This window comes from Pollicipes pollicipes, unplaced genomic scaffold (genome assembly GCF_011947565.3).
Source record: "Pollicipes pollicipes isolate AB1234 unplaced genomic scaffold, Ppol_2.1 Scaffold_4740;HRSCAF=5597_pilon_pilon_pilon, whole genome shotgun sequence".
NCBI classification, from domain to species: Eukaryota; Metazoa; Arthropoda; class Thecostraca; order Pollicipedomorpha; family Pollicipedidae; genus Pollicipes; species Pollicipes pollicipes.
Genome location: NW_023596545.1, coordinates 13,455,759 through 13,477,724, shown reverse-complemented (window position 1 = coordinate 13,477,724; position 21,966 = coordinate 13,455,759). Strand labels below are relative to the sequence as shown.

The 21,966-nt window shown below is 53.1% G+C and overlaps 2 protein-coding genes across 2 annotated transcripts in view; one reads left to right on the top strand and one right to left on the bottom strand.

Moving 5' to 3' along the window:
• Positions 1-2,383, bottom strand: part of LOC119098523 (ELKS/Rab6-interacting/CAST family member 1) — a 43,452-nt gene extending 41,069 nt beyond the window's left edge. Inside the window, exon 1 of the mRNA XM_037221478.1 lies at positions 1,596-2,383. The gene's annotated coding sequence lies outside the window, so the exon portion shown is untranslated. The remainder of the gene's footprint in view (positions 1-1,595) is intronic.
• Positions 2,384-7,154: 4,771 nt separating this feature from the next.
• On the top strand, positions 7,155-19,286 carry LOC119098809 (palmitoyltransferase ZDHHC8B). The gene is made up of 8 exons (XM_037221857.1): positions 7,155-7,329; positions 11,246-11,376; positions 12,180-12,337; positions 12,653-12,825; positions 13,929-14,123; positions 15,653-15,815; positions 18,624-18,731; positions 19,172-19,286. Exons 1-7 carry the CDS (start codon positions 7,238-7,240, stop codon positions 18,687-18,689), a joined length of 978 nt encoding a protein of 325 aa, XP_037077752.1. The 5' UTR covers positions 7,155-7,237; the 3' UTR covers positions 18,690-18,731; positions 19,172-19,286.
• Positions 19,287-21,966: the final 2,680 nt, after the last annotated feature.

Below are 21,966 nucleotides of genomic sequence, written 5' to 3'. Positions count from 1 at the left end.
CTTCTGGGTCGTCGTCGGCTTCGACTGAAGGAGATGGGGCTGTTTCCGTAGTCGGTCACAATGAACTTCATTCTGGTCTAAACTCGTCAGGAGATACGCTGTTCTTTGAGGTTCATAAGCTCCTGCACCAAACAAATTTGTGATAATAAAGCCATGGCATACATTGCGTTTCATCTGTTGCACACATAAGCGCTGTCAACACTTCCCAATCTTGATTGTTGCTGACATTTTGTACTTAGGCCGATCCATCGATAACTGTTGCCAAGGAGGTTGAGGAAAGTCCACCCGCTAAACAATTTAAAGGAATCAATTCCTACGTGGCCCAGAGCGAGTTAAGTTAATTCCGAAGTGAGTCCGACAACTCCACCCGGAGACAAGTGTTCCACCAGCCAAGTATGGTGTCTGTTGCGAGGCGCGATGTTTAGGCGCAAAACGACGTTCGGAGTCGACGACCCCTAGTACACCAGCATGATGCGTAGTGACATGCATCAAATCGCGAGCCGACAGTCGTCGCACATGTCGTTCGCACAAATGACTTATTTTGCTGACGCATGCTGGCGGTGAAACTTCATTTCCTTTTACGAGACATCAAGTGATTGTGCATTCACGAGACGTTCGTTGCCTTGTGATAAGTTCGTAATTTTTTTGGTGGTCTGTTATTAGCGTCGAGCCCTTCGCCACCTTCTTTTGGGACATACTCGTTACAGCTTTGTCTTGGTTGCATGCAACTGAAAAGCTTGATGCAACAGCAGCTGTCTGAAAACGCAGCATTGCTGTCACGGCACGCTGGGAGAACTGCTCTCCTGCATTAAAATACTAATGCATCAACCAACTTGTAAGCTCGAACATTCCGAACTCACGTGCGTTCAGCACGTGCTGATGAGACTCGGATTTTGTCCGGTAGCAAGTTCGACTCAACTTTCAAGTCTAGCCAGGTCAGACAGATGTCCTCGAATCGGACCGGTCAGACAAGATGTCATCCTATAAGCCAGCTTATTAGTAGCTCGTAAGCGTCTCTGTGCTGGGAAATTACATGTTTAGTTGTCAGTAACCTGTCAGGACAGATGAAACAAATACACCAATGCAAAGAATTCACGGCATTGTTCGACGTCGATCAACTTACACGAAACATTGCGCACAACGGAGGGCCGAGGTTTGAGGCATATTGCCACTTGGGTTCGAGAAATGCTCCTAAGGCGTCGTTTTTCACGAGGAAGAGGGGCATCATCCGCACCGGCGGCCGTGTCATGACCTTGTGTAGCGTGTTATTCCCTAGCATTATATTGTTAACAGGTGATGCAGGCCAACCGATCTATGTCTGACCTGTCCCGTCTAAGGATGTTAGTCTGACCTAGCCGGACTTGAGTCTAACAGCCTGACCTGTCACCCGGCGGCTCTCGAGTCTGGTCTGTACGGCCCCACTGGACATTAGTCAGAAATGTTCCAGTTTCATCCCGCCTTGTCGCACATTAGCCCCCGAGTCTGATCTGCACGACCTGACCAGACATTAGTCTGACCTGATCGGACCTGAACCTGACCCGGTCACACACCGCCCTGACCCGTCATATCACCGGCGCGGACCGCCTGACATTCACCTGTGTCTCGGCCGTCAGCAGCTGAATCTGGTCGCTCATCATGCCGTACTTCAGGGACTCATCCTTCCGCATCTGCCGCTCTTTTTTGAGTTCCGGAGACCAGAACGTCTTGATGCTGTGCATACTGGAGCCCAGCTTATGCCCGGTGAGCTCCAGTTCGCGGCGCAGCTGGCCCAGCTCGCGCTGGAAGTCACCGTTCTGTGCCTGCAGCTCCAGGATGTACGTGTCGCGCGTCAGGCCGTGCTTGCTGCTGAAGTCGGCGTTGGGCGAGTGGAGGGCGGGGCGCGCCGACTGCTGGCCCGGCGTCGGCCCGTAAAGACCCTCCTCGTCCGAGGCGGCCCGCTCGAGCGGACGGTCGCGGCGCAGCGCGCCCAGCTCAGCCCCGCCACAGTCTCTCACCGGCTCCCGCCCAGCGCCCGACCCGTCCAGGCCGCGGGTCTCGCGCTGCCCGGCGCCCCGCGAGGAGGAGCGCACCCGCGGCCGCGGCCCGTCGCATTCCAACGGCTCCATGGCAGGGATGACCGGTCGGTGACCCTGGAGGGGCGCAGCCGGCGGACTGGCTGACGGACCCCGCCGGACCCTGGAGCTGGCGCGGCGAGACGCTGCCTCCGACGGCAGACCGCCGCTCGTCACCGAGTCAGCGCCGGCGCACGAGCCGTACAACTCTCCGGACATGCCCCACTGACCGCTGGTTCGTCGGACCGACGCGCCGTCCACATGTCGCACCGCGGCCCCGGACGCCCCCGAGCCTGGCCGCACTGCCGCCCAGCGGCCGGCGGCCCGACGCCTTGCCTCACCTCGGCGGCTCCGTCGGCCGCCACTGCAGACGATCAATCGAGGACGACGCACACCGACGGCCCGGTTGGCCGGGTGTTATGTTGGCGGGCGGTGGGAGACGTCTCGCAAGAGACGACTTCAAAGCGACGTAATGGGGGCAAGAGGCATGCTTCGGCTCGGATGTGGAAAGTGATGCTGACTTGTGACTAATGCGCACCGAGATGAGTAATTAACAGTCCTGTCAGAACTTCACAAGTGAAACCAACGGCAGACTACGCGGCTGAGCATTAATGATGCACCGCACAGTCCGTAGAAGTTGTCCGTGAAAAATATGACTTTCAAAGAACGTAGGTCAAACGAATATTCTGATTTCAGTTGCCCACTCATCTTAAAGGGAGCATTCCACATTTGTATGTGGGTTTTTGACTGAAACAACCATCTTGAAGATCATTCCGTGCAGTTCACAGCCATGCCCTTCTTAGGGCCTAGCCCCCTCCAGTTTCTAAGCTATACGCCCACGAAGATGGGGAGAAAATTCCGAGGAGAATTTTCAAGGTCATCGAGACATCCATGGCGTCATAGGACGTCATTTAAAGTATGCCATTCCATTGGTCATACAGCGTTCAACGCTAATACAAATATGATTGTCTAGTTGTTCATATCTGACGTTTGTGAGTACAATTTCCAGATGTAACGACCATCAGTTAGCTCTCAATCATCGTTGTGCAACGTGTCCTGACGTAATCAAACAATGACGTACCGAAGAGCATATTTACTTAACAAAACAAAAAATGGTGTTGTCAAGAGCAGTGTTTCCCACTTAAAACTATACCAATAGCTATAAGTGAGCTCATTTCGTCATATCTGATGCTTGCTCCAATATCTTCAACTGTAGAACATTCCCTCCAACAGTTCATGAAAAAAATGATGCGCTCTGAGAAGCACGATAGTAAACATAGCTTCATCACGCCAAGGTACGCCTTCACGTTTTCTCATCAAAGACTATTATACAGGCGTATACGTAACGACGATTTTTGATTATATTTATGATCCCCAACTTGCAAATTTCTTGCCGACACCTGTTCCAGATATCGTTTGCATGCATCCCACCCATCAACATTAATGTATTCGTTCACAGGACAGGCTCTCCTGAGAATGCATGTGCATGGCTGCAACGGGGACCACCGGGCCGCTGCGCATTACCGAAAAGGATCGCATATCCCTGGTGGAGGAGATGATGACTGCGGCCAGGCGATAGGCATTCCCATGTAGCGGAATTCAAGCCGGTGTGGCGGGGTGCGGGCGGAGGAGAGGGGGTGGGGGTGGGGGGGGGGGAGGGGGGGAGGGGGGGGGGGAGGTCGTTCGTCAGCCCGCTGAGCTCGGCCGCCACGCTCCGACAATAACGTGACTCAGCAGACTAACTGCGGCCTGGCGCATCTGGACACCACACATGCCCTGCCAACTGTTCAAGTACCGTGCAAAAGCAGTTTATGGAGCGAAATTCAGGTGATTGGTCAAATAACCATAACTTCCGTGCAGTTTCCAAACTTTGAAAGCGAAGTTGAAAGTGACCGTCATCATGGGCGGCGCCGCGGATTTATAGTTGTGGGGAAGGACTTTGCAGAGAGCCTCCTGGACGGAAGGGGGGCGTCCTTACAAGGGCCTCCTCACAGGGGCCTTCTTACAGGGGCACTCCTGGACAGTACTGTATTCAAGGGAAGGAGCTCCAGAGGCACGTACTACCTCATCGCATTGTTACAGGCAGGGGCGTCACTCTATATTCTTTCGGGGGTCTGAGCCCCCCCCCCCCCCCCCCCCCAATGCTGACTGGAGCTCCCTACCCCCGCGCCAACGCCCCTATGAGCGTCTCATTGCATATGAGTACATAGTGAATCTCGAACCAAATGAATACAGAAAACTAACTATTCGTATACTAGGTGGGGGTACCAGCAGAGTGGTTGATATGCTACGCGCCTGGGAAACCCGACGCGCGGAATTCAACTCCCCGCTTTGACCAGGAGCACAGCCGACCACAGTAGAGGTGCGACACCGAGGTTACCAAATGGCCCCTGCTGGTGGAAAGGCAACAGGCAATCCAATCATCCAAAATTACCCTCAAAATGAGCCACCGGATTCAGCCACATTTTTTAGATAAATTCTCTTTTCTTATATATGCAGGCATTTTTGTTGTCGAGGTTGTTTGACTGAAAGGGGCTTCGAAGGCTGCCAGAACGCATTATTACCTATTCATGTAGGTATCTACAAGCAAATACAACAAAATCATCCGGGAATCAGATGACTGCAATCTGCGATATGTACCGCGGACGTTATTCACATGACTCTGCTTCATTCGGCCCTCTCGATAAAACGCTAGCAGCCAGGGGCGCTGTCGAACTTTCTCGGCGATTTACAAAGCTATTAAGGGGTCCGTAGACTAGACGCCAGGGTAACTCGACACGGGGTCCAAAATTTGCATTGATACACCTCGGTTTTGTTTGCGCGTAGAAACTTTTATGAAATCCAACGGCGAAAAATTAAATAATCTAGTTTTAAGTATGCCCACTTTCAGAATGTCTAGGACAATGAAAACATAAGCTCGCCGTCGCGGTCGCCTTGGACCTCGTCGCGCCGGCTCAGCAGCGAAGACTTGGAGGGCCCAACTGGTGGGCAACAAAGACGACATGTTGGAATATGTTGCTTCCGAACGCTGTATGGATAAATTCATTTGCGTGCACAATTTTTCCGTGTGGTAGATTTCAGTTGTGCGACGTTCGGACTGATCTCGGAGCAGATCAGCACGTACAACACTACAAACCCATGATGCCATGACATAATCTCGAATGCTCGTGTCGCTGTAGCTGCTAGTTTCGTTCAAAGAATCAACTTCGGAATCGCGCAAATGAAATATTCTGGACATGAGCTGAAGGGCTCTTCCGTTCCAGCCTGGGAAACCCAGTACCTGGTATTATGGCGATATGCGGACTCGCAGAGGGATGCATCATGCGCCAGTCTCGCAATTCTCTTCTCACTGTACGTTCCAAAAAGAGCACCACCCTCAAGGTAGCCTTGACCCACCGAACCACCGCTTTGGCTTTTCTCCGACCTCGCTTTGGACATCTTGGAACTGTAGCTTCAAAACAAACGACCAATGAGGTTTCCCGGGACCCGGGGATACCGGGGCTATGCGGGATCTCCTGCCATATCCTGAGCGTACGGTGAGCCCCCGAGCAGTCAGATAGGTACATCAGTTGCCGAAGGACTCCTCGATGGACTGCATGACTCATTCCTAGCTAGGAAGGCGCCTGAGCGGTAAGATAAACACTGAGCAGGGAGTCTTGGACGCTTACTTCGCCCATAAAAGGTTCCTGAACGGTTGGGGCGGCTCACGAACAACCAGTGGGGCACACGAAGGGTCAGCAAGACTGTTGGGCGGTAGCGGCGTCCAAGAGCGCCCTGAACAGCTTACAAGACTCGGTGTGTCCAGAGGATCGCGAGTGCGCAGCATAATGAACCTGATGACCAAACAGTGAAAGAGCCAGTGGGTCCTGAGTAGCCAAATAAGTACTTAGATGGTCAGTAGAACCTCTGAGCCATCATAGGTGCCTGCTGATACCCGAAGGAGCCCCGGGCGGTCAGTAAAACCCCTGCAAACAGTCACCGGAAACGCCGCTGGCCAAGAACTCTTTACTGGCGAGAGCGGCTCTCTGTAGACAGAAGGGCCTGAGTTGCTGAAACAGCGCACGAGTGACTTCTGGTACACAAAAGCCCCCAAAGACGCATCCATCAACATCTATTCGGGACCTTAATCGTCGTTCCCGAGGGGTCCTTCAAACCCGTCGTCGAGTCCCCTCGATTTTCCTTCGTTTTTCTTTCCCAGGTGATCTCGCGGCCATTTCCCAACACAGAACCCTATGTTAGGCACTCTGGGCACATTGACCTGCAAACGGGGCCCTCATTGACTCAAGGGTCCCGCACCGTTATAAATCGCAGGCCTCGGTCTTGTCCCTTTTTGGGAAATGGGCCCTCAGGCCAAGATCGACATGGAGCCGACTGTTCGGTACCGGTGGTGCCTGATCGACGAAGGGACGCTTATCGGTTCTGGATGCCCGTGATCGGCGCAAAATGGCCCGCTGACAAGCATTTGAGGGCCGGTCCTGCAGGCCGGGGCTCCTTCTTAAGACCTCCGATGAGATCTTAAGGGACCCTTCAGAACCTCAAATTGGTCCATGATCGTCTGTCCTGAGATGCCCTTACGGGGGGGGGGGGGGAGCACATGACCCTTTTGTATCCACCTGCCCGCACCACTGGAGGTTCCTGAGCGGTCGATGCGACCCCTAAGCGGCCAAAGAGACCCCGAGTAGTTCCCCATAATGTTCAGCAGGGAGTTTGAAAGGTCGCAGGGCTCTAGTGACTATAATGGCCCTTGAGAACCACAGTGCCTCTGGACGTGCCCGCTGAGCGGCCAGGAAGTGCCTGCTGAGTGCCAGAGAGGGCCACGAGCTTACCTCATGGGGCTCACTGGACAGCCAGAGGCTCCTAGGGTTTTGTATGAACTTCTGTTTGGCAAATACATTTCTGGCTATGTTTATATATCTGTTTTTTGACACCTTGTCTTTAGTGGTATCGAGCAACATAGTGTTATTTCATCGTTCACATCACGCACGGGGCAGTGAATATTTAGGCCTGCGTTTTCGCGTGGCTTCCTGCTTCTGACGTCAGGAAGAAGTCAGGTGAGAGAAGGATGCCAACCAAGTGTTGCCGCTTATTCGGGTCCTTGGCTGGGCACGGATTGCGGTGGATTGGTTGTTGGTGCGGTGCCCTGAGAGTCCCCAGTACTGTTAAATGCAAGGTGTCGGTTTGTCAAAATGCCAAGATGTAAACTTTCAACAAAATTTGTTCCTGCCACCTGTGCGTGGGTGATGCTTCTAGGATGCACCGGAGGTTATTTCTATTTCCCGTGAGTATGTTTCGTCTTGCGTTCGCCATATATACCTGTTATGAAAGGTTGGGTGGGGAATGCGGGTTTTTAAGACGCCACGTTAGTAGGAAACAGCCGTTCATTGTACACGATTCTTACTCAAGACAGATAAGTCACATCGGAATTTGTAGTATGTCGTATAGGATTTTATCTGTACTCTATTGCCGTATGATGTGGACAATGCTCAATATGCATCCAGCAAATGTCCACAATGTAAATATAAGCCCTTGCAAATAAATCCTTTCCCTTTGTCCACCTCCACACATGATTCACTATTGCTCATACACTGTCCCTGGACCTAGAACCCACACATCTGACCTGCCCAGCCTATTTGTCAAGCCTGAAGTGCTCAGATGCTGACTGGTGGCCATGCAGTTTGATGCCACTTGGCTGATTTTGGGTGGCGGGAGGGGCAACAGGCAGTGCAACCCAAGGTGGGGATGCCATGACATGAAAAATGATATCTCTGCCACCCAAGAGACAGAACAATGAAACTCTGGAATTGGGTCCTCTCCCTGGTGGGAGGTGATTTGATTAGTACAAACTTGAGATAGTTGTACATGCAAAATGAGGCAAATTGTAAGATTATTTTTATTTGAGCAGTAACCAAGTGAGGAGGAACTAGCTTTGTACTACAAGAGGTCATAAGCAAAAGGAAGAAAAAACTTTGGTAGCCACCAGGTCACAAAATTCAAAATAGATTATGTGATGACTGATGAAAACAGTGATGTGCATAAAAAAAATCTGAAAGATATGGGTATATCAACAATGAAATATGGTAGAGGACTAAGTGATTCAGGAAACTATGAAAAGGACTATGTGTTTCCAAAGCTGGCGACAATGGCTTGAGCAAAGGGACTGACTGAAACAATGATAATGTTCAAGTTTTAAGAGATAATATGGTGACTAGAATGCTGCATTGAGGCCCAATTGGCCCAATTGCATGAGGTCCAGGAGTAAAAATGTCATAGGAGACTGTGGATGCCTAAGTGTCCTCTTAACAAGGGGACCCTAAAATTCCAAGGGTCCTTTGGCATTAGGGCTATAGGTCCAAGTAGCATCCCTTTGACAGGGAACCCAGAAAGTTGTGGAGCTTCCTGATCTTACCTGTGGAGGGCCAAGACACCTCTTTCATAGATGTTGTAAAGGTAGGTTAACTTGTAGGTCTATTGCAAGGTCTGCAAATGCCCATGCATGTCCAGAGGTCCAATCTTCAAAGGAGCCCCTTGGGACAGCAGATGGGGCTCTAGATATTCAGGAGTCTCATTCAAATATGACCCCTTTTGGTAATTGGGTGTGATGCACCAAGAGTTCCCTGAAAAAAAGCATGTTTGATGGAGGATCTCTAGAAGTTCTGGCTGCTTCTGTGGTAGGGGTTCCATGAAGTTGAAATTACCCTCTTTGATGAGATGAAAGAAGTCCAGTTTGTCTCTCTTGCAGTGTTTGCAACCAGGCATCCCAGGATTTCAAGAACCCTGAAAGCCCATTTTCCCCTTTGCCTTTTGGACCCTTGCCTGCATCCCCCCCCCCCCCCCCCCACCAAGGAAGTATCCCTGAGAAGGAAGCCTTCAGCATGGACATTTTTGAACCTTTAGTTTTATGTGGGACCTGTGCATGGAACTTTTGACCACCATGCATGGCGGGGGGGGGGGGGAGGCGAGTAGAGGGCCTGATTGTGCTTAGCCTGGTCATGCTGCTGGTTGATAATGATTTTATTAATTTGGTGTTTAATCCTTTGTTGATCAATATTGGTCATGCTGTGCTACACTGCTTCCTTGCATAGGTGTTATCGCCCAGTCTCCCCCTGGTGGTAACCACAGTGGTCCGCAAAAGGCCATGCATCTGTGGTCACTTTTGAAAACATGACATTGGCTGCTTCCCAGTTGACTTATGGCATACCTATCACTTAGAGAGGGCTGCCATGGCTTTGTGATTTGTAAATAGTACATTTACCAAAAAAAGAACTGTTCTATGTCCATCTGCACTAACTGCAGATGTCATATGTCAGTAGGCAGCAACACACCCAAACAGGTCAGTCTGTGGTCCCAATTAAAAGATAATTGTGGGTTGTGGGCATCAAACTGTAATGTTACACATTGTCTTTTGTGCCCTGGGGCAAAACCTGTTAGCCTCATGTCACTGTAGTGCCATGTTGGTAGTTGTATTATATCACTGTGTGTCATGCTGCTGGTATTTGCACCTGCTTCATACTCTCATGTTGTGGTTTTCATTCTTTGCAAATTTTTTATTTCTGTTGGTTATCAAATAGATATTTTGAATTTATGCTGCATGCCCTTTGAAGAGTTTCATTTCACTTTAATTGTGGTGTGGTTAAACTTGTGATATAGTGACTGGTTGCTAACATTTAACTTTCTAGAACTCCAGCTGACTGGGCCAGGTGGCCTGCTCTAGATCAGAATGACTCTGTCACCTATGTTAGATTTATTCAGCTGGAGGCATTGCTGGTTAAGATTACCTAGGTGTGTTCAAAGCTGTCTACAACCATTGTGTTCTATGTGTGCCTCTTGAGCACATTTTGTCATTTTAATAAGCTGGAACATAAATTACAATGAGTTGATGCATTTATAGAGCAGGCATTGTGCAGTGCACACAACATTCTGAGGATAGCACCTACATGTCTGCTAGTCAGATGCAGGGAGCACCCACATGTCTGCTACTCTAGTACAGGAGAGCACCCACATGCCAGCTACTCTAATATAGGAGAGGACCCACAAGTCTGCTACACTTATGCAGGAGTGCACCCACATGTCTGCTACTCTAGCACAGGAGAGGATCCACATATCTGCTACTCTAACACAAATGTGTTTGAGCTCAAAATATGATTGATGAATGTGAAAAATGCATAGCCGACTGTTTCTGGGTGACTAATACCCATCTAAACGTGAAGCAGTTTGACATCCACACCAGGGATTGAATGGTAGTGGAATCTATGTTTCTTGTAAGACCATTTCTCTTTAGCATGTAATGCCTGGGGTTTCACTTGTCAATAGTTCATCATTTCCTGTCATTGTTTCACTTTGGCTGGCTGTATGATTCAGCACATGCTGCATTTAAATGACATACTTGTCAGTTTCCATGGCAGTCATGCTTTGCTTGCTTGCCTATAGATGATTGGTGTGAAATGTGTATAATGCACATCAAGTTTATATCCTGGAGACAACAACATCTGTTTTAATTAGCAGAACAACATGTGGGACCCAGCCATTGCACAGTTTATTTCCGTCTTATCCATTCTAGGTTGATCTTGAGATATTTTATGTTTTGTTTAAGGTGATCAAGGATCACTATCATTTTTGGTCAGAAGTGGCATATGCATTGATGTGTATATGCTTCAAAATGTTGTCAGTTTCGATGCATGTCTTCATCTGCTGCAACAATTCGTTAATTTCTGCTGTCTGGAGGTATTTGATGGTGACACCAAGCAGGCATTTCAACTAATTGAGAGGCTCATCTTTTGGTACATTGTAATATGTTGGTCCATCAGGGCATTTCTATGCAGGGCTGTCATACATTGCATTTGGTTCTTCAGTATCCCCCTTTTTTGACTTGGGCATCTTGAGAAGGTGACAATGAAAATATACTGACTCAAGCTTAAGTGATGATGATCTGGACCTGACATGTCTTAATATTAGATTCACCTGATAAATTATCTGATTATACTGTGTTGACATTATATATGATTGAATTATCTGATTGGATCATTTTGAACAGACAATGCTTTCTTTGCTACTACATTAATACACATCATGTTTTTGCCTTTCATTCTGATTTTGTCCATATATTTCAGCCCAAGCTAAATGAACACCTCTTGTCAGTGATCCCATTCTACCATGTGTTTTAAGGTGTGGCGAATGATGTCCTTTTTACTTTGCAGGTGCCAGTGGCTGTTTTCCAAGCTCCAAACATGGGGTTTCTTAGTGCCATTATGCCAGGGTATTCTCACATTGTTTGTAATAGCCAACTTCTCATTGGCAACCTTCATGAATCCAGGAATAATCCCAAGAGGTGAGTAGACAAAATTGTTAAGAAGGAATTCCTATGGCTCCATATTTTCCTTGTTTGTGTTCTCATTCACCTTTGTGTTGCTTATTATACTGCTCATAGTCTGACTGATAATGATTTGCAAATGCCAAGTGCTCTCATTTTGTGTTCACTGGGATGTGAGTCGTGTGCGATTACAGTGGTAAGCTATTGGCATGGACGTCTTTTTGTGATTGAAAGTGATATTGAGCCCTGTGCCTTGGTGTCTTATGTGACGCTTAAATTGTCTACAGGCTTGTTTTAGCTTGATCCTTTTCAGCTGGTACACCAATGCTAATGTGATAGAAATGAATTAGTTAAGGTAATAGTCACCTGTTGTTTTACATACTGTTCTGGAGGTCAAGGTGATAATGTGCGCTTGCGATGGCCTGGACCAGTCGCAAGTCATGTATTGGTAACCACTTTATTGTTGTATCGCAGAAGTCGGCTCAGCCGCCGTCCGCCATACAAACCCTGTTCCCGTACGAATGTCGCGTATGGCTTACTGTCGCCGGCCACTGCCTCACTAATGCCGCCGCGGGCCGCGTCCCTGTCTCTCTGTGTCGTGCTGGCGCCGTGCTGTGCCGTGCAGAATAGCCGGCCTTCTGTGCCGTGTCGTGTGCTGGGTCGTGCCGTGCCGTGTGCCTGGTCATGCCGTGTTGTGTGCTGGGTCGTGCCGTGCCGTGCGCTGGGTCGTGCCTATCGTGTATTGGCTCGTGCCATGCCGTGCGCTGGGTCGTGCCGTGCCGTGTGCTGGGTCGTGCTGACACCGCCGCGCGCTGCACCAGCCTCCTCGGACGAGGACCGGGACGATGACTTTCGCCTGCCACTGTACAAGAACGTAGAGATCAGCGGCATCACCGTGCGGATGAAGTGGTGCGCCACCTGCCAGTTCTACCGGCCGCCGCGCTGCTCTCACTGCAGCGTCTGCAACCACTGCATAGAGGTGCGTCCCTCCCGCCGTCGGCCCCCACTGGTGACCGGCTTGGATGTGGGCCCACCGCTACTGGCCCGCTGCTGGCACCAGAGGTGTCCGTTGTCACGGTCTGCTGAGGGAACGACGGCGCTCCGCTAAAATACATATTCGGTGTCACGAAACGCCATCTTGTGCATGGTTATCACACTGAACAATTTACGTAGTACTTGTGACGATGTTGGAAGCTCTGCCTGTTGATGGCCACTTCACTATTGCTCAGTACACCTGCTGCCGTGCCCCCCGCTCGCGACGCGCCCTGTGACCGGCGGCCGGCCGCGTTCGCAGACCTTCGACCACCACTGCCCATGGGTGAACAACTGCATCGGACGGCGCAACTACCGCTTCTTCGTGCTGTTTCTGGTTTCGCTCAGCGTGCACATGGTCGCCATCTTCAGCCAGTGCCTGGTGTTCGTGTTGCACAACTCGGACGACCTCAGCGCCGTCGGCGTCATCGTGACGTATCCTTGACGTGGCTGGTGATTGCGCGGAACCGCCGCGCCCAGCACAGACGTCCCTAGGAGCGGGCGCATATCCAGGAAACGAAATGTCTCACAGTTATGATGGTGAAACGCCGTAGTTTGGTTATGCGTTTTTTGTTTTGTGTGTGATTCTTTGTCGATCGGTTTGATCGCGTGGGCTTTCTCGTAGTTTAGTTATGTTGCCTTGTGCATCGTTCGCATTCTTCAAGTCCGATTCGCGGAATTGTATTCTCGGAGAATTTTGCTCATGGAAAATGATGATGCGCTCAGAAGCAGGACGTACCACGGAGCTCCCGCAGTTCTCTACGTGTAGCTACTGTTGCCATCAAACCCCTTGTCCCGATGTTTTTGGTCGATAATCTTCGGAGTTTTGGCTCACTTGAATTGATTCTAAAGTGTCAATCGCGGCTGAGCAATCCAGATTGTCGAAACATGTTGGTGAAGTCAGACAACTGGCAAAGATGTACTGCATTGTTCGTAAAGAACCATCTCATCTTTTTTGGATGGAGGCTAGGATGATGGTTGGTCTGCCGTCCCAACAGACAGCTTGCCATTGGATGCATGACCACAGGGCGAGCTGACTGATCCAGATAAAGACCATGCTTTTACAGTGGGCGAGGCTTTGGTCCGACTCACCACCCACCGGTAACCTCTATTCGTTTCATTTCAGACAAGATATTACGGTAAATGGAAAACGTTGTTGCATTGGGCTGTACCTAAGACCATACTTTCACGAGCGGGCTAGGTTCTGGTCAGACTCACCACCCACCGGTAGCCTCTATCCGTTTCATGTCAGATAGGATGTTACGGTAAATGTAAAGCGTTGTTACATTGCGCTGTACAAAAAATATTGCAGGCTGTTCTGGTTCGTTGTTCAAGTTCGACGCTGGGAGGCAAAACATTTAACGATCATCCTGCAAAAGCGTAGCTTGTAAGTGATGACATTGGACACCCGTCTGGCGCATTCGGCGTCGCATTCGCGTCCATTGACCCGGCCCGGCGCGGCCACGTGTTGTGCCGCGCCCGGTAGTGCGTACTGCTGTGCGTACGTGTCCGGTCACTTCCTTGACCAGCGGGTGCAGTCTGGTGATCATGTGCATCACGGGCGTGCTGTTCGTGCCCGTGCTGGGCCTGGCCGGCTTCCACAGTATCCTGGTGTCGCGCGGGCGCACCACGAACGAGCAGGTGACGGGCAAGTTCCGCAGCGGCTTCAATCCGTTCTCGCGTGGCTGCTGCTGGAACTGCTGCCGTACGCTCTGGTCGCCGCTGTACCCCAAGTAAGGCTGCCGGCCCGCGGGTTCCGCTTGGCCGGCCGCCAGCGAGGCTGTGACGGCTCCGTTTGCATGAGCTGGCGTATGTGGGTGTGGGTGTGAGTGTTCTGTGTTATATCTAATCTTGCCGAATGTGTGGCCTGTCCAGATTGGCGGCCGGCGCGTGGTGTTTTTGCCTCCCTTCACATGTCCCTACAGCCCAGTTGGATAAGCGTCAGGCGCACCAACCAAAGTGCGGCAGGCGTGTGGGATCGCGAACAACGGAGGCGTGCATGCCGCTCGTTTTTGGCGGCCCGTTGGCGGTGAGAGCTTGCCCGGTTAAGGCAGCCAGGCCGAAAGAGGGGCGTTGGAGCCCTGACAAGGCTGCACGAGTGTTAGGTGGGAGGGCAAAAGTTCCGCAAACTCAAGATGCGTGCGGGCCGCGTTAGCGTGGCTTGAATGGGGTGGTGTGCTCATCGAGCATCTCGTTTGGACTGGCCATGTGGAGCGAGTGCCGAAACGAGTGGGAAAGATGGATAAAGTGCATGTTCAGACGGTGTGGGTATGTGATTTTCCAGCCACTAACAACTGAGACCGAAGCTTATAATAAGGTAGAGCTCGATCACACGGCCACACAACAAAACAGCAGCCAAATTCTACAACCAGTTACCATTGCACCGCTGCTCCCAGGCCATCCCCGGAGCGTGTTTGACCGCGGCGTGTAGTGCATGCGGCACGACATCGCTTATATAACGAGACACACACGATCCTGCCCACCATGAAAACAAATCCGTCATGTAACAAGAGCTCTTAACATTTATGCTGTCTAACGATACGGGCCTCCGGATCAGCCTCACTGGCCGAATGGGGGAGCGTTATCAGCGGCGGGTGAATCACAGAGATACGCTCTCTGACGCACGGTGATATGTGTCCTAACGGGCACTGGCCGCTTATCAGCTGTACCAAAGACATGCTTGCATGTGCGCAACGTAAATCAGGCCATTCTAGTAACAATAATATTGTTAGTATCACGGCTGCACCTGTGCCCACGGATGCGTTGTGGTTGGTGATGTTGGATGTATATATATATATATATATATATATATATATATATATATATATATATATATATATATATGTATGTATAGCGGTGTGCGTGTGTGTGCGTGCGTGCGTGCGTGCGTGCGTGCGTGCGTGCGTGCGTGCGTGCGTGCGTGCGTGCGTGTGCGTGCGCGCGTGCGTGCGTGCGTGTGTGTCAACCACGTTGGCTATTTAGGCCTGTTGGTAATGTTTGTGTCAAATCGAGTCCAGACTGTTTTGTTACAGTTGCGCCATTTTGGCACACCCTGAGTGTATATCATAGAAGTGGCCAGGTCTGAGAAGGGGAGACTAACATTACCTGGGCGTGGTCGAATTCTGGTGAAATGCCGCAAAGTACAGCTGTGTCGGCTGCTTCCTTGTACGCTGATCTGTGACCTACTCAGCGGCGCACCTGGGTCGGCTGTGCTGCCCCCACCGCGCTTGCGTGGCGTGTGACCGTGTGCTGCGGTCGGCAGCGTGGACGCCCTGTCGCGGGAGGCGTGCCGTAAGCGGCACCCGTACAGTCTGCCGACGTCGCCGCGCGCCGTGCCGGCAATCGCCAGCGAGCACCAGGTCAAGCTGTACATCGACAACGGCAACGGTGTGCGGAGCAAGGGCGGCGCCGCCCTCTACACTCAGGTACGCCAGGGCCGGGCGCCGCGCGCCGCTTGGGTGCGGTGGTACGCAGGCAGCGGGTGTGGGAGAATGGTGGACTCGGTGGTTGGCGGATGCTCGCGTCTAAGGAACTGGTCATCGCCGTTTTAACTCTAACCGCCGATGTCCTGGTCGCCCTCAGCGGACATCGACGTGTAATGCTGTCTAACTGGATGTGTTGGTCTGTAACAGGAGACCCCAGAGAAGGCTCCCTGGATTCTCGCATTGTCGCATGCTGCTCTAGGGCATGATAAACCGTGTATAGTGCACGTCTTAAGGTGCTATCATAATCGCTACCAAGTTGATTTCAGCTCTCTTGACATGGTGTGCTGGATGTTGCATGCTGGCTGCAGCATATGTAAGGTATGGGCGTTATTGAACGCACTGTCGTGGGTCGGCCTTTTGTTATTGCGTTGACATGCAGGATCAAACTTGCTGCATGCATCTGTTCTGTTATCGTTTAACGGATGTAATGCTCCCGTTAAAAGGATGCGATTAACGAATCCCTTGGTGATGTTAGGACAGCAAGGGCGAAATATGTTTTAAGCTTGCTTAATGAGCTGCAATTCCTTTGTCAACTAAGGGCGACGTCTCGTGTGCACCCAGTGCCTTGGATGACGTTTGATCCATCATTCTAGTCACTGAGTGTCCCCTGTCCTGCCTGGGGTACCCTAGCTGTGAGAGGGCGCGGCGATAGAAAGCCCGCGACGTCACCGATTGAACAGTATATACCTTCAAGGGCACGATACGCGCTGTTCGTGAAGTCAAAGGCTGTATTACTTTTTCTGTGCCATGACTCCTTACCTGGTCAGCTTAAGAGTAGCTGCTGTCGGCCGGAGGGGCCTGGTAGGCTCTCATTGGGCGCAGATTGACCTCAGAAGTTGATGCGCCCTGAAACCCCAATCATCATCATCATGGTAGGCTCCCATGAGACTTTTCTGAGACCACTTTTGAACCATAAAACGCATTGTGTTGATACTTAAGTGCCTACTTTTCAACATTTCTTTTCACTCCTGCGAGAATTTGAACCCTTTTATGTGTTTGGCCGAGTAATAAATCCCTCATTCATCTCGGTCATATCGGCCTTGCGTCGCGGTCAGGCGCGGAACAACATACGTTTGTCGTATAATATGCCTTCTAAATGGCTCCCTGTTTTGAACTGCTTTTTATTGTAAGTGTTGATTGATGTTGATTTCGTGCATTTAATGATGATGGGGTCAGGAGGCCGAGCGGGTCAGTCTGGGCCGTGCCAACAGCGCGCTGCTGAGCGTCCCGGCCCGCCCTGTCCCGGCCTGACAATGTCTAGTCGCTGCGGATCGTTCCGTACCGGCGGATCATGCTCGGTCGGTCACCAAGGGTATCGTAAAGCCCACGATGCCAGTGGACAAAGCCGTTAAGACCAGATGCGACAACGATTAAAACGCATCGCGAGCAAGGTCACTCGTTTCGTCACATCGGGTGTCCGGATCTTCGAGCACCATCCTGCATCAGACCGGTGCTCGGGCGATGCACAGCTCATGTTTGGTTCGAGATGCGGCGATAGCCTTGACCGGGACGAGGCTGCGCGGTGCGCAGGTAGCCGACGCGACGGTGACAGACGGGGGGACGGGAGTGCCACCGCGCCCGCCACGCCACCCGGGTGGTAGTGGGCTGCTGTGACGCAAAGACATGCGTTGGGAATATCGCGTGGGTGTGGCCGTGGTAGATTTAGGAGGCCTCGCGCTCCGGGGACGGCGAGTGCTGCCACTGTCGGTGCCGGGTCAGACGCGCCGCGCCAGCCCAGCGCCGCCACGGGCGGCGGCGGACGCCGCTCACCACTGCACTCTGATGCAGGCTTGGTGATAGGACCTCGCTCGGTCCACGCGGTCCGAGGCAGAGCATGGGTAGTGCGTGGTGGTGTGGTGCACTGAAATTGAAAGTGACTTACGTCATCCAAGGTCAAGATTAGTAAAATTCACATAATGAAAAGCATATTTGCGCGAATGACTTCCTGTTTTTCATTCCCTGCTCAGCCTATGTCAGGTCTCGTTATGCGGTGTTCGATATCGCTCCATCAGCGTAGCGCAGCGTGGGTCATTCCGTTGTCGTGCCTTGTTTAGTTGTTGTGTTATGTGGGTGACACGAGGCCGGACGTGTGCGACCCAATTAAATGTCACAGGCCACGACTTTTGATGGTTGCGGTTAGTGAATGGTTCATTGCAACGACGGCCACTAAGCACCTTTCTCTTTAGTAGTAGGCACCGCGGTTCTGGGGGTGGAAAGTATGCATAAATTAGCAAGTTTTCTCGCGCTTGCCAAAATAATTCAAAGGATCACTTATATTGATGCTTAATGACACAGTCAGATGCGTTTTTACACGAGCCATCAGAGGCTGTTTTCCACCTGGCTCTAGCATGGTTAGCTTTGGGGTGGTGCGAATGGCGTTAACTCCGCCCCAACCGTCCGACGAGCTGGGGAAAACGTCTGCCCGCTAAGGGTTAAGCGGGTTGAACAGCTGACACTAAATGATTGATGTAAGGCTGCCTTGATAAGACGAACTCAGGGTGTGGGTTATTCATGTTGCGGAGAATGCCTCTGTTTTCACTTTCGCCGCGGGCCTGTATCCCCTGCCGGTCATATGCCTAGTTCCGCATCTGACATCAGCCCCGTTAGGTTGTTGTGTTAACACCATAAAACGAACAACGTAGCCTGAACTGTGGGGGCATGGTAAGTTTTTTCGGTTCCGTCGAATTCGGTGTTGTGTTTGTTTTTTTTTCGAGCTTCTTTTGAGTTTTCCCCCCTGCCTCCTTGCAGATGACCCCTGTTTCGTGTGTGCCTGAAGTAGAAAGCTCACCAATTTGGCGCCAAACGACCGTTTAATGAACTACGCTTCTTTTCCTTGTTATCTTTTCTTTGCTGTAGGTAAGTTTTCGACGGCCTTTCTAGACCCTACTCTCCTTTCGCCAGGTGTACGCATTAACTTCTACTGGCTTTTCTTCCCCTGCTCGCAATGCGGCTATGTTAATTACGACAAGGACCTTTTTGATGGAGCATGACATTAACATATTAACCTTCGAGTTTTCTTGTCATGCCGTTACCTAGAGTGTGTGCACCGAAATAACACCGCCTTTGCAGAAACTCGTCGTTTTCCGCTTACGGTGACATGACTTTGTTTTCATGAACTGGGTCGTTGCACCCTGGTTTGCCAGTCGTTCAGTGCGCTCCCGTTGGTGGCACCCCCCGCGTTTGCCCTTCTGCTGTCGGCACGTCGTGTTTTCGCTGCGCGCTGACGGCCGGCGGCGGCGCGCGCTCACGTCCGGCGCCGAGAGCGCGGCGCGCTGACGGGCGGTGGCGTCGCGCAGGTGACCAGCTGCGGCGAGGGCTCGGACGGCGAGATGGACCCATCCATGTCGCAGTCGCGCGACTGCGAGGCCTCGCCGCCCGTGCCTCGCAGCGGCTCCAAGACCAACTTCTTCCCGCAGCGGGCGGCGGCCGGCGGCGCGCCGGGCCCGGCCGGCGCCGACGGCTCGCCCTACAAACAGTACTCGGGCCGCACCACGCCACAGAGCCGGCCCGCCAGGTGAGGCCGGCGGCCGCACAGCCGGCGCTCGGCGGCTGTCGGCGTCAGTGCGCGCGTTGCGTAGAGTACCGGTAGAGTAATGGGCCAGTGGGTATTCCGAACAGTCCCCCCAGGTCGCGTGTTGAAAGACAAATAGATTTTAGGGACGGGAACACTGGGGCTTGTGTAATCCTTTTATGACGGCAAATTAATACGCTTGATATACGTCAGAGTAATGTGCTTGCCTGATGGCCGGCCTGCCTTCATCGGTGCTTCCCGCTTCCAGAGAGGGCCGGAAGTCTCGCAGCCAGACGCCCGAGTCAGTATACTCGCCGGAGACCCCGAGCTCGCCGCCGCGTCGCCCGCCGGCCGCCAGCCCGCCGCTCAGCCCCACACAGCGTGGCCGTCAGGCGGCGCTGTACGTCAGCCCGGCGCGCCGCTCTCAGCCCAGCACGCCGACGGCGCCGCGCCGGCCCGGCTACATCCACGTGTGCTCGCACGCGCGCTACCCGCCGGCGGCGGCGCCAGCCGCGCCGCGCTACCCGCAGTCGTTCAGCTACGGCGGCGAGGCGGGCCAGTACGGGCCGGCGCCGCCGCCGCCGTCGGTGTACAGCGGCGCGCGGCGCACCACCGCCAGCGGCCTGCCCGAACAGAGCGACCGCGCCGAGCCGCAGTCGCCGTACGGACTCTGGCCGACGTACAGCCAGTCGCAGCCGGCCGGGTTCGGACCGCAGTCGCCGCCGCACGCGCGCCGCAATGCGGCCGCCCACCACGCCGAGTACCCGCCGGTGCACCGGGCGCCGCCCGAGCCCGCACACTACACCTACCGGTCACCCCCGGCTGTCGAGGTGGGCCGCTCTGGCGGCTACCGGCCGCCCCCGGCGGGCGAGATGGACCGTGCCGCGGGCTATCGGCCTCCCGTTGCCGGCGAGGTGGGCCGCGCCGCCGTCTACCGACCTCCCCCGGGTGGCGAGATGGACCGGTCGGGTGCATACGGCGGCGGCGTGCTGCGATCCCGTGGACCGCCGGCGCCGCACCCGGCCGACGGCCAGGACCGGTACGACTCAAACTACGAGATATCAGTGTAGCACGCGCCGTCGGGCGATGGTTCCGCGCGAGCCCGCCGGCCGCCGCCAGAGTCCAGGGCTGAAGCCCGCTGTGTCATGTTTGTGTGATGGCGCGCGCGGACGTGGGTAGCGGGTCCGGCCGCCCGCCTGTCCTCCACGGCCGCAGCGCTGGCCCGCCGCTGCGGCCGCCAGTACAAACGTGCCGCCGCCAAACTAACGGGCGCCGGCGCCTTCCCTTCCCCTCCGCCGTCCCGCCTCATGATTCGTCTAGTCGGCTCAGTGATAGCGTCTGTGTTCGGCGCGGCACCGGCAAGGCCACGCAGCTGGGGTCTCGCCATGCCCCGCCCCTGTGCGCGCGTCGCCCCGCGGGTTCGTGTGCCTCTGACGGTGACGTGTGTGTGTGTGTGCGTGTGTGCTTGCCTGTACGTGTGACTGCCTGCACATAGTCGTGGCTGGACGCGGCCGAGCCGGGGCGGCTCGCCGGGCTGGCGCTGAGCGGACGGCCGCAGTCGCCGCTCGGAAGCGAGGCGTCAGACGCCTGGTGCAGTCGGGCTTGACGTTGCCGCAGCGTGTTGTTGGTCGATTTAATTATTTACTCGTCCGATTGAGTGTTAGCTAACGCATGTGCCGTTCCTGTGGGGGTAGGTTCTGTTTGTTGGCCTCGAACGGGACTCGTGTGTTTCTGGAGGCCCTGCCGGGGACGCCGTATTTTAAAAAATCTGACGCGACTGAAACGTTGTTCACTACCCGTGTGTTACTTTGACCTGCCGGCGCGTGGCTGGAGTGGCCATGTCTCGTGCTCGGTGGACGGGTCCTTTGTACCGCGTGGGCCGCCGCGCACTATTGACGGCAGTGCGTGCTTGGCCGTGCCGTGTTTGTGCCGTGCGCAGGGCTGTTGTGGTTGTCTCGACCCCACAGGTCGACGCCATGCGCCTTCGGCTGGGATGGGCGTGGCTGTTTTGTACTGAACCATAGTAGGTGCTGAAGATTATTTCCAGTGACTTGCATATTTGCCCCGAGATAAAATAAATCACCTGTTGAGCACGTTATTTGGAAAACAGCAAGCATGGTGATAGCTGCTTGTCTCCAGTCATGTTACTGCACCACATGAGACTTGGCGAATATGGGTGACGGATGGGGAGGAAAGCAGCTCATCTCAGCGGGCTGGGAGAGAAGGAGCTCCTTTCAGAGACCGCTGTCGCATGACTTCAGGAAATGCATTGCATTTTACAACATGCGCAGTACTATACCAGGCTTCCGGTCCCGACCTGCAGACCGAGGCACGAGCTCTGGTAGCTCGAACGGCCCTGGAAGTGTGTGGCAATAAAAAAATAGCGCAAAGACACGCTGCAGACCATCACAGCCGCCGCCGGTGAATTACAAAACGGAGTCAATTCCACGAGTTGGATGCTCTAATTTGTCAGTTTAAGCTTAACACATTTCTGTTATGCCTTGTTTGTATCCCAAGTCACGTTTTGTTATGTCTCCGTGTCGAACGGAGTCCGCGGTGTTGCGGCCATCAATAATAAAA

What these genes read in the sequence shown, in the direction of transcription:
- LOC119098809 (XM_037221857.1), top strand. Translation starts at nt 7,238, where the DNA reads ATGCCAAGATGTAAACTTTCAACAAAATTTGTTCCTGCCACCTGTGCG. An exon ending in GGAGGTTATTTCTATTTCCC is followed by an intron (nt 7,330 to 11,245) that starts GTGAGTATGTTT and finishes TTTACTTTGCAG; the next exon opens with GTGCCAGTGGCTGTTTTCCA. An exon ending in TCTGCAACCACTGCATAGAG is followed by an intron (nt 12,338 to 12,652) that starts GTGCGTCCCTCC and finishes CCGCGTTCGCAG; the next exon opens with ACCTTCGACCACCACTGCCC.